We start from the raw sequence: 12,172 nt of genomic DNA, 5'->3' as shown, positions 1-12,172 counted from the left end.
TAAAGCAGGTTCCTCAGCCCCAGTCCCAGAGACGCCATTCTCGAGTGGTGTTTTAATTGTGGGAGGACCAGACAAATGGCCTTATGTTTTAGACACGATACTGGTAAACCTATGGGGAAGAGATGTCCTAAGCAGCTTAGGATTATTATGAGTAACTCCAAATTCTATCAGGTCATTCGAGGAACTTAATCAAGAATCTACTCCTAGGGAAATTGAGAAAAATTTACAGGATGAGTACCTACTTATGACCCAGTCTCCTCGACAGAGATTAATTAATGCACCCAGCCAAAATTTTTGGTAGGGGAACTGACCTTTTCCCCAACCCAAAAGACAGCAGAAAAGATCATTTGGCTCACAGAAGAGCCAATCTGGGTTAGTCAGTGGCCCCTAACAGGGGAAAAACTTAAAATAACCCACATGTTAGTTGAGGAACAGCTTCAAGATGGTCATTTAGAGACTATGCTCAGCCCTTGGAACACACCCATCTTTATAATTAAGAAAAAATCTGGCAATTAGAGATTATCACAAGACCTTAGAGCTATTAACCGTGTTATAGAACCTATGGGAGCATTACAATCTGGGCTTCCTTCTCCTACAGCTGTGACTTTAAATTATAATTTGATAGTAGTAGATCTAAAAGGATGTTTTTTCTCTATACCTTTGCACCCAGATGACTGGAAAAGGTTTGCCTCTAGTGTCCCAGCCATTAATTTTAAAGAACTAGTCAAAAGACATTGCTGGAAAGTGCTGCCTCAGGGAATGCGTAACAGTCCTACCCTATGTCAGAATTTGTGGCACAGGCTATCACACCTGTGAGGGAAAAATTCCCTGATGCATATATTATTCATTTTATGGATGACATACTTTTAGCTCATGCTAATTCTGATGTACTCTTAAATTTTTTGCTCAATTAAAGACTTCGCTCACAGCAATGAGTGCATTGGTTTTGTGCATTGCACCTCACAAGGTGTAAAAGACATCTCCTTTTCAGTATCTAGGTCATTGAAGAACACACAATCCATCTTCAAAATTTACAAGAGTCAAGGAGCTGCACAACCTTAGTGACTTTCAAAAATTATTAGGAGATATTAATTGGCTGAGGCCATCTTTAAAGCTAACTACTTCAGATTTGAGTCCTTTATTCCAGATATTACAGGGAGATCCTTCTCCAACTTCTTCTCATCAGCTCACAGCAGAAGCAAGAATGGCTTTGAGGAAAGTTGAAATTGCTATTAAAAATGCTCAACTTACTAGAATTAACCCACAAGAGCCTATACATTTATTGATATTTGCAATTGCTCACGCTCTTACAAGGGCGATATGGCAAACATTGGGAGTTATTGAGTGGATTCATTTAGCCCACTCTCCTCAAAAGTCATTAACTCCTTATCATGATTTTGTTGCTCAATTAGTGATAAAGGGCAGAACAAGAGTTTTACAACTAGTTGTATCAGAACCTAATATTATAATCATTCCATTTTCTGCTCAACAGAATTATTGGCTCTTTCAAACTTCTAATTTATGACAAGCAGCTTTTGCTGATTTTCCTGATCAGATAGAAAGTCATTATCTTCGTGATAAAATTATTTAATTTGCATTAATAACACCATTCATATTTTCCCAAGGATTGTACGTGCACAACCAATAGATGGCGCACTAACGGTATTCACTGATGGCTCAAGCTCAGGTACAGCAGGTTTTTATAGTCATGCTCATACAGAGGTAATGCAAACCTCATATGTTTCTGCCCAATGCAGAACTTCAAGCTCTCATTTGTGCTTTATGCTATTTTACAAATGAGCCTATTGATATTTATTCTGATAGCTGATATGCAGTTGGAGTTACAAAAAATATTGAAACTTCAGTTATTGGATATACGTCATCACAAGAGTTATTCAGTTTGCTTCATATCCTACAAAGGACAGTGCAAATGTGAAAGCACCCATGTTTTATAGGCCACATACGGGCCCACACTCATCTTCCAGGGCCTCTGACATCAGGTAATGATAAGATTGATAAATGATGAGAACAGGTCACAACTGGTCTCTCTGCTTTTGGCCTTTCTCATGGGATTGGCACTGGGGTGGCTCATTTGGCACCGTGACTGCATGTCATAGGGGATGGCATCATGGTCACATCGGAACCCTCACAGCCTCTGGCCATACCCACCTTCTATGGGCACTTGCCTCTGTGCCCCACTCCCCAGGGGACTCTGCCCCCACAGCAGATGTCCCCTACCCTCCCTGTGTGGACCCCTCACCACCCCTTGCCCTGAGCCCACCATGACTTCTCACGCCCTGGCCCCCTCCCTGCTGCCACTGAATTACTCAGGAAGAGCAGGGGGGACCAGAGGAACAGGGGAGAGCCCAGACTGCCTTTTCCACCACTGTTCCCCCTGTCACCAGGCCGTCCCTGCACACGGGTCTGACTTGGTCAGGAGAGCTCTGGGGCCAGACCCTGTCCTCTGCATGTGACACGGTCCAGAGGCCAGGCTTAGAGTGGGCACAGGTGATGCAGGTGGATACAGTGAATGGACAGGCGCCTGCCCTAATCCCTACTTTCAAATGCTCTCCAGTGCCATCCTGGGCTGTGTCACAGCCTGAGGTGGCCCTGCCCCTGACTCCCTGCAGCCAGATGGGGAGGCAGGCGCAGCCCTGATCCCTCCCAGCCTGGGCGAGGTCCCCCAGCCTTCACAGCTCTGAGACTCAGGCTCGCAGGAGAGGCCCAGAGAGGCAGCAGAGCTGGCACAGGACTGAGCAGGAGGCTGGGCTGCCAGGGACAGGCACAGGGCCACCCAGAGGGACAAACCTGAGAGCACGCCTGCCCCATGCAGTTCCCNTACTAGCTGAGCTTTGTAGCTGGCAACCAAATCCTGATAGCGACAAGTGTTTTCTTATCTGAAAAATAAGAGATCATAACTGTACTAACACGACAGATTTCTGGGGTGAGTTAAGGTAGGTAATGCGCCAGACGCTGAGGGCCACCTCTGCCTCATTTGATTCCCTTTGAGGGACCCCTTTAATAAAAAATAAGCAAATAAACTAAAAAAACAGCAATCTCCATTCATTGATTCATTGTGAATTTGTTGCTGGGAAATGGCCCCCAGCCCACTTTGTTATATGAAGCAAGAATTACTCATAGAATCAGAAAAAAACAACTAGGAAAACAATGGAGGTGAGACAAGCCCAGGCTGAAACCCTACACCAGAGTTTGCTTTGTTTCTGGCCACCTGACTGGAAGGACCTCAAGGGTAACTTCCCCTCCCCTGGTCGGGGACCTGCTGTTTCAGAGCTGTGTGACCTTCAGCAGCTTCCTTGACCTCCCTGTTCTTGAGCGTCTTCATGGGTAAGATGGGAATGATACCTGGTCTCCCTCCCAGAGTCGTCCTGAGGTTCAAATGCCAGGAGCCCCAGCAGAGCCAGCCTCTGACACCTGGGCTGGGACAGCAAATCCCACCCTGTCCATCTGGGGAGGCTCGGACTCCACGTACAATGGAATGTGTGTCTGGGAAAGAGCAGATCCAGGTTCAAGTACAGGAAAGAGGAGTGAGAGGGGATGGGGAGGAAGTAGAGCAGAAGCTGAGGAATGGGAGTTGGGGAGGGAGGAGGAGAGGTGAAGGGAACAGGGGCGTGGAGGACGGGCCTGCTTGAGGAGCGGGGGACCCTGACTGTCTCTCCACCTTCCCTCCCTGCATTCCCTCCAGGAGCGACCCCTGGGGCAGGACGAGATCGAAGGTAACATCTGCCCCCCAAATGCCCTCCACGCCCCCCAGGGACCTGCTCTCAGCTGTGTCTGTGTCACCTCCTCCCATGCACACCTCACACCCCTTCCTGTCCCCTCCACTGCACCCTGAGACCTCCTCAGGGCAGCTAAGTGCCTGGGAGTCCTTAGCGACATGCCCGGCCCATGTCTCAGAAACCCGGGATGAGAGGAGAGGGGAGCCTTAAAATGAGGCCAAAGCTGTGGGTCCTTCTCCTGGGGTTCTGAGGGCTCTCCACCGACCCTGAGGATTGGGGGCTCAGTGAGCAGCTCGGAGCCGTTCCCCCTGCGGGCGCCTTTCCCACTCACTGCTGTTCTGCAGTGCTGGGGTTTATGGTGTATTCCCCTTCGAGTCTCTGTCACTGCCTCAGCAACAGTTTCAAGGAATGCCACTCTTCCCCCCGGCTGTTTCAAGTTCCTCCAAAGTTCTTCTCTCTTCACTTTCAGAGCTCCGGGAAGCATTCCTTGAGTTTGACAAGGACCGAGATGGGTTTATCTCCCATAAGGATTTGGGGAATCTCATGAGGACAATGGGTTACATGCCCACGGAGATGGAATTGACCGAACTGGGCCAGCAAGTCCGCATGAACTGTGAGACCCGGGGGAGGAAGGCAGGGCTGGGCTGGGTGGTGCTCAGGGAGAGACTGGGGAGCAGGGGGAGGGGGAGTCTGTGGGGATACAGGGGGCTACGAGGATTGGGGTGTAGAAAAGAGCAGTCCAGACTGCTCCAGGGAGGCGGCTTTTGAAGTAGTTGGAGGGGCCTTGGGGAGACAGGTCTGGGTGCAAGTCCCAGTTCTATTATTTGTCAATGAAAGTCACTCTGAAAAGTGAAGTTATCTTGGGTCTCAGGTCCCTGGTCTCTGAGTGAAGGCAGGACACTCCTTACCTCATGGTGCCATGGGAAGGAGGGTGGAGGGACAGGCAGGCCAAGTTGTAGTCCCCACAAATTCTGATTAAGTGTGGTTTATCACTGTCACCACTAAAGGTCTATCCGAGGAGTGTGAGGTTGGAGCCATGCTGGATGTCAGCAATGAGCGTGCACTTGCACCTAATGGTGGTGAACTCGGGGGCCCTCAACCACTGAGCACATCCCCAGCCCTATTTTGTATTTTATTGAGAGACAGGGTCTCACTGAGTTGCTTAGTGCCTCGCTTTTGCTGAGGCTGGCTTTGAGCTCACCCATCCTCCTGCCTCAGCTTCCCGAGTTGAAAAGGATCGATTTTTAAATGGAGACCAGAGGTGACTTTGAGACTGAAACTGAAGTAAAATTGCTACTGGTTTGCTTCTGGGCATGTAACTGAGTTAAGGTGGAATTCAAGGTGGTAATGGTGTGCTCAGCCCTCTGTGTATCTGCAGATTCAAGCAAGTGCAGATGGAAAACATTTGGGAAATAATTGTGTATGTACTAAACATGTTCAGGCTATTTTTTTTTCTTGTCATTGTGCCCTGAACAACACAGTATAAACTCAGAGAGCATTTCCACTGTGTCGGGGCCTCTGAGACATGCCCCCGCCCACGTCTCAGAAACCTGGGAGTGAGACAGGAGCCAAAGCTGTTGGTCCTTCTCCTGGGGTTCTGAGGACTCTCCACCAACCCTGAGGATCGGGGGCTCTCAGTGAACAGCTCGGAGCTTAGAGATGAGGTACAGCATATGAGAGGTTTGCGTAGGTTACATGCAAATACCTTGACGTTTTGGAGATGGGACTTGACCGTCTGCAGATTTTGGTATCCATGGGGGTTCCTGGAACCACTCCCCCAGTGGATGCCAAGGCATGACTGTATTCGTATCTGGAAAAGCCTCAGGTGCAAATGTAACTCACACTCCCTCTTTACAGATCCACAGACGAGGAACAGGGGTCCTGACCATGCTCAAGGTTGTGCAGTCAGTCAGTCACGTCCCCATACGTGCCTTGTCCACCAGGTTCAGTTTAGAGGGACACAGGGCTTGAGCTCAGTGAGTGAAAGATAAGGGGGGTTCACCCAGCCACAAAGAAGAATGAGACTCAAGCATCTGCTGGTAAATGGATGAACTGGGGAACACCGCGCTCAGTGACATAAGCCAGACTCGGAAGGCCAGGGGAGAACGTGTTCTCTCACAGGGGAATGTGTGGGGAGGGGATCCCATGAAACAGAGGGGACATCAGTGGGGTAGGGGTTGAGGGAGGGAAGAGGGACAGGAACAGGGAAGAACCGAGGAATGAAATGACCAGATGATGCGTATGTGCACATCCCACTCTGAGCTCCACCTTTATGTGCACCCATAGAGCACCCACCTAAAAGTCAATAAGCAGAAGGATCCAGGAGAGGAAGGGACCCGGAGGAGGGAGGAGGGGAGGTAGAGAGGAAGCACTGGGGACCGAAAAGGAGCAAACTACAGTCCAGGCATGAGCATGTCGAAACTAACCCGCTAGTGTGTGAGGCTGCCATGCACTAATGAAAGTGCAGAACAGGAAACCCGTGCATGGCGGGGACCTGGGAGCCGCTCTCTTTCTGGAACTGACTGGAAGGGAGAAGCGAGGGATTGGAAGGTCAGGGTGTGGAGTCCCACTAACCTCTCCCTTTCTGCCTCAGTGGGGGGCCGTGTGGACTTTGACGACTTCGTGGAGCTGATGACCCCCAAGTTGCTTGCAGAAACGGCTGGGATGATTGGTGTCCAGGAGATGCGAGACGCCTTCAAGGAGGTCAGTGAAGGGGTCCATGGTGCTGGGGGTGGTCACGTCAGCACCATGGACAGAGCCTACCAGAGGGCCACCCCCTGCCCTCCTTGTTTTGGCCCAGCCCTAGTGGGATGGATAGGGAAGGGGATGACACTTGACATGGGCCAGGGCCTCCCGCTTGCTAGGCCTCCACCATGAGCTGCCCCCCAGCCCCTCACTTTTTCTTTAATGTAGCTACTAGGAAACTTAGAATCCCCTGAGAGGCTCCCGATGCATTTCCCCCTGGACAGAACTGCTCCAGGAAAGTCCCATCCCAGGAGAGGACACTGCACACACCAGGAGGCAGGACGCTGTGTCTGAGGAAGGGTGACAAAGGGTGACAGGGAGCTGGAAAGAACATCGCAGGGGACAGATGTGGTGGAGACCTCAGAGTTGTGGAGGGCAGGGCCCATCCACCTGTCATGGACTGGACAGGAAGCCACCAGGGGGAGTGACAGGATCTGACTTGTCCCCTATGTGACTGTGAACACGGAGCCTGACATGCAGAGGGGAGACCCTGGCAGGAGCAAGACGGCAGCCAGGGACCCCTGCAGGCTGCACAGGTAAAGGCAGAGTCTAGGAGGCTGAGAGTCCTGGCCAAATCTCAGTCTACCTCCTACTAGCTGAGCTTTGTAGCTGGCAACCAAATCCTGATAGCGACAAGTGTTTTCTTATCTGAAAAATAAGAGATCATAACTGTACTAACATGACAGATTTCTGGGGTGAGTTAAGGTAGGTAATGCGCCAGACGCTGAGGGCCACCTCTGCCTCATTTTATTTCCATTTAGGAAGAAAACCAACCGCCACTCCGACATCGAAAACTCCAGGGAACTCCATTCAGTGTGAACTACTTTTTGCTGGGAGCTCCCAGCAACATTTCCGACACCTGTGGTCATGTGATGGGACCGTGTGTTCTGGTCAAGGCAGGTCCTGAGCAGGGAGTGCTGCTTCCTGGTGTGCCGCCTCCAAACCTGCCATGTGCATGACCCAGAGTCCAGCTCATCGGCACCCTACCCTGGTGAGTGGTGACAATCCTTAAGGGTCAAAGAGGATCCCACTCTGGAGGGAGATGGTCTCCACTGCTCCCCCACCTCTAGGCTCCTGCCTTTAGTGAGCACATGAGCAAGATCTCTCCCCTCCAGACCTGACCACTTCACATCATGCCATGGCAGAAGGTCCCACATCCTCACAGGTGCACTCTGCCCATGGCAGAGACCATGGGCCTGGAGCAAACAGCCCAGGCAAATCCTGGCTGTTTCCCAGATAGTGAGACAGGGAAAGTAACTCCCCTCAAGCCTCAGTGTCCCGACCTATTAAATGGAGATATGGATGTACCCACCTCGCAGGGCTGTCGTTAGTGAGAAGAGTGCAGGAGCTGAGAGGCCAGGCAGAAGGCCCTGGCTCAGGCCTTCACCACAGGCTCTCTAGAGAATCCAGGCCAAGGACCCTGCTGAGCTCCTCGGCCCCAAGCCCTCCTCTCCCTGCCTCACTAACCATCACAGCAGCCCTGAGGGTACCTCCAACTGCAGCAAGCAGGACCCACCCGAGAACTGCCTAACAATGGGGAATTTCACTGTCCCTCAGCTTGGTGGCCACAGAGAGGCCCCAGGTGTGCAGATCTGGGCCCTGCTCCACCCTCTTCCAGTTGGTGACCACAAGACAGCTGCAAGTCCCCTGGAAGGTGCCAGGCTGCAGTTCTCAGAAAACAAGCTTTTGCAAAAGATTCCTCCCCCTAGACCCAAGATATTCCCACTGCACTGACCAAAGTCCCACTGCTGGCCTGTGTCACTGAAGCCTTGTGGAACTACACAGGGCCACCATGACCAGCTCCAAGTGTCTATACACAGGCCAGGGGCCCCTACGCTTGAAGCACACAGCAGTGGTGGGAGGATGGGGAAACTGGGGTGACCAGCAGCCTAGCAACAATGCCCGGCTCTCACTCACTCAGCCATGATCTCCTGAGCAGCTAGGATATGCCAGGCTCCAAGGCATAACAGCCAGAACAGGAGTGGTCACTGCTTGTTCTGGTGGGGCGCCTGGAACACTGTGTAGTGCATCTGAAATGATACTTAGTCCCCAGATCGGGGTGCAGAACTGGAAGCCACACACTGACCACTGAACTTATTGTCTCCCAGGAGGATGGGACCTCATTAGAAAGGGCCCTGGATAAACCACTGATGTCTGCACACAGGGCTTAGGACAGGGACCACCAGCTGGATTGCTTGGAGATCCAACAAGCTAACATAAACTGTCATAGTCAAAATGAAATATTTGAGTCCTTGATTGCACTGTCCCCATGTGGAGAACTCAATGGCCACAGGTGACTGTCAGCTGTCACCATATGACATGGAGCACAAAAACTCCACTAGCTCTGTGGAGGGTCCTGTGGGACAGCATGGGCTCCCAGTCCCCATAGTATTCTTCAATGCCCAGTGTGAGAGCCCAGAGCCCAGCATGGCCCTTGTCACACACCAAGAGTTTGGTAATTATTTATTGAAAGAAATAACAGAATGAATCCCAGACCCAGTGTAACACCCCCTCACCCCCCCACCAGAGTGCGAAAGCAGACCTGCTCCACCCTGGGCGCCTCACCAGCCCCGGGGAGGCCAGGCCTTAGTAGAAATCTTCAGGGTTGGAGTCTGAGTCTGTGTCATGTTGATTCTGAATCTGACTTTGCTTCCGGTACAGAGAGGCCACCTGAGGAGGGGGCAGGGGTGGGTCAGCAACTCCCTGCTGCTCCACCTGTGCAGGACTCCAAGCCAGTCACCTCCCTAAGAGGCTGGTCTGGCCACACAAGCCCACCCTAGGCAAACCCCATCTTCCAAGGGTCTCACCTGGGCACTGGTGGTGGCTTCCTCTGGCTGCTTGTCTTCACGGACACGAATAAACCGAGGGAAGCGAAGGGAGATGCCCTTCTCGCTGTCCACCTGGGGAGGAGGCAAGGCTCAGGTACTCTAGCCAGGGTCCTCCTCCTGCCCCGTCCTGCTGCTTCCTGATCCACACAGTGGGGCTCAGCAATGGGGGGAGGGGGGCACAGAGCAGCTGAGGAAGAGTCTGGATCCTGCCTGGTGCTTCAGAGGCACCAGCTGCCAGGCCCATGTGAGGCTCCCACCTAGCTGCTGCCCTCAGAGCCAGGTGGCCTTGGCCAGTCACCTCAGCTCTCGGAGGCACCATCTCCTGGTGTGTAAAACCGAGATATTCCTGTGGACGTTTCTGTAAGGACTACATGAGGGACATGCTGGTCACTAGCACAGTGCTGGCTGCACAGTGAGCACAGGACAGATGAAAGCTCCTTGCGCGTGTGACCAGGACACCCTGACTCAATGAGCAGTATGAGGGAGAAACTTTAAGTTCTAACAGCAGCATGCCGCTAGGTTCTGAGGATGGGACGAAACTCGCAGCACGACACTAAAGGTGAGCTTCCCTGCACTAAGGATAAGGGACGTGGTCACACTGCAACCACCGCTGGTTCTGAGGGCAGAACCCAGGGAGCAACAGCGCCCCCGGGATCTACACTCAGCACTGTGAGAACCTGGGCGAGGAAGCAACTGCGGGCCTGAAAGGAGACGCCTGGGGCTGGACCGAGTGTCCACGCAGAAGACCCAAGTTGCCAAAAGGACCACGACCCTAACAGAGCAAGGTCACTTCTCTTTCTACCACCTGAGAATCTTTTTTTACAGAAATAATTTCCAACCTCATTACTGGACACCCCAATACTCTAAAGCTTTCTTAACCATCACGTGGGAGAGCAGATGTGGCCAGGCCCACTCTCGCCCAGGCCCCTGTACTCACCAGGCCCCGGGCAGCGGGGTAGATGGGGGAGAGGGAGAGGTCCGCACACTTCACTTCCCACACAGCGCTGGGATCGAGCCAGTGGTCGGGGGCCACAGCACCATCAGCCCGCACGTAGGGACGTGGGGTGGGCAGCACCAGGGCCTATGGCAAGCAGCAGGGAAGAGGGAGGGTCTCAGAGCTCAGAGTCAGGGCCAACAGGTAGGGAGGTTAGAAAGTAGGGCAAGAGGGAAGAACAATGAAGGAGAAATGGGGAATGGAAGACAGGGAGAAACAAGACAGGACAGTAAAGAAAAAATCAGAGGCAGACACCCAGAGGGAGGGACAGACACCAGGGGGTTGGTGGGCAGGGGCCCCAAGAATGGAAGACTCGGCAAAGGACAGTGAGAAAGATCCAAAGAATGGGACAGAGATGGAACCAGGATCCAGAGACACCAATACACATCATAGAGACCCCAATTACCTGCAGCCACAGCACTCCCTCCCCTAGGGGCCCACCAAGCACCTCACAGAGGCCTCCCTACAGGAACCCCTGCCCTGGTTCCATACTGCCATGAGAAAGCCATGTGTCATGCTCAGGGAGAGACCTCTTGGCCAGTGTTACCAGCTGGTAACTGGCAGAGCCGCACCTCGAACTTGGATATGTGGAGCTTTAAAGCCAGTCTTCCTACTGCTGCCCTCCTTCCCAATCCCTGACCCCAAGATGCAGGAGACCGGTCACTGCACAGAGCAAGGGCTGGGAGGGCAAGGCCTGCAGTAGCGGGGCTCACCTGCAGGCTCTGATGCTGCTCTTCCAGCTCCTCATCGCTGAAGCCGGTTCCAAGCTGCAGGGAGCACGTGGCAGGTCAGAAGCTGGGCTGGCCAGCTGGCCCAGCACCTCCTCCCTGTTCTGCCAGCTAAGGACTACACCTTTGCACACTGACAGCCCCCAACCTACTCTGGTTCAACCAGTCTATAGAATCAGGACAAAGAGGTGGATCACCACGAGGTCCAGGGTGTCGCCCACGCCATCCAGATAGTCCTNTTTCCCCCTGTCCTTCACTTGGACAGCAGTGTCGTCAGTGCTTGCTGTGTGCAGGCTGCCCGTCCAGGCTGGTGGCTAGAGCCGTGGATAAACCAGACACATTGCCACCCCCCGGAGCTCGACTCATGATGGGAGGAAATGGCCATGCAGAGGAGCTGTGTCCCTTCCCAGAGGGACACCATTTTCTTTGGGGACCTTGAGGCATTCGCTGAGCATAAGGGACATGTCTGAGGGAAGAGTGTTGAAGACACAGCGTGTGGCACAGGCAAAGGCCCGAGGTGGGAACACACTGGAGTGTCGAGGAACAGCAGAGAGACGAGGGTGACCGCAGGGGTGGGCAGGAAGGGGTCGGAGTGTCAGGGTTAAGTCATGCAAGGGTGGCCCTGGAGACCGCTGTAAGGATCTGGAGTGACAGGACCCTGCTCACCTCCTTCCTCAGCTCCTCCGACTTCCATTGATACATCCACTCACTTCTCGCCTGTTCTAGAAAGGTTTGCTGAGTCCCTCTGTGGCCACATTGTCCCTGGTGATAGGATCGGAACAATGACAGGGCTTTGACCCCAGGGGCTTATACCCTAGAGGTGTGCAGTGCAACAGGGGCTTCTGCCATGATGGCCATGCTCCAGACCTGCCCCGTCCATCATGGTGGCCACTAGCCATGTGTGGACACTGAGGATTAAGTGTGGGGCATGAGGCTGAAGAACTGAGTTTCATTTCAGATTTATTTTATTAAGTAAATGCAATTTCATTAATAAATAATTGACCTTATTAATTTTAATCTAAGTAGCCCCCGTGGCTAGTGGCTAGTCACTGGACAGCTCAGATTCATGCAGTTAGCCTGCATTATTCTTAGGTCCTGGAAAGACCCGAGGACAAGAGCTTTGCTTTCTTGGGGAGTGAC

At 52.6% G+C, this 12,172-nt stretch overlaps 1 protein-coding gene and 1 long non-coding RNA gene across 2 annotated transcripts; one reads left to right on the top strand and one right to left on the bottom strand.

Annotated features, from left to right (window-relative positions):
- Positions 1 to 3,491: 3,491 nt before the first annotated feature.
- Positions 3,492 to 6,543, top strand: LOC107151584 (calcium-binding protein 5). The gene is made up of 5 exons (XM_015496984.1): positions 3,492 to 3,530; positions 3,704 to 3,734; positions 4,207 to 4,350; positions 6,331 to 6,440; positions 6,538 to 6,543. Exons 1-5 carry the CDS (start codon positions 3,492 to 3,494, stop codon positions 6,541 to 6,543), a joined length of 330 nt encoding a protein of 109 aa, XP_015352470.1.
- Positions 6,544 to 8,930: 2,387 nt separating this feature from the next.
- On the bottom strand, positions 8,931 to 11,248 carry LOC107151722. Its single transcript, XR_001504709.2, has 4 exons — positions 11,018 to 11,248; positions 10,248 to 10,391; positions 9,290 to 9,382; positions 8,931 to 9,152 (listed from the first exon to the last, which is right to left on the bottom strand). It is a non-coding gene; the product is annotated as an uncharacterized LOC107151722 (long non-coding RNA).
- Positions 11,249 to 12,172: the final 924 nt, after the last annotated feature.

This window comes from Marmota marmota, unplaced genomic scaffold (assembly GCF_001458135.2).
Source record: "Marmota marmota marmota unplaced genomic scaffold, marMar, whole genome shotgun sequence".
Lineage (NCBI taxonomy): Eukaryota > Metazoa > Chordata > Mammalia > Rodentia > Sciuridae > Marmota > Marmota marmota.
Note: the sequence above shows the minus strand (reverse complement) of the source record. Positions and strands in the feature narration are given on the sequence as shown.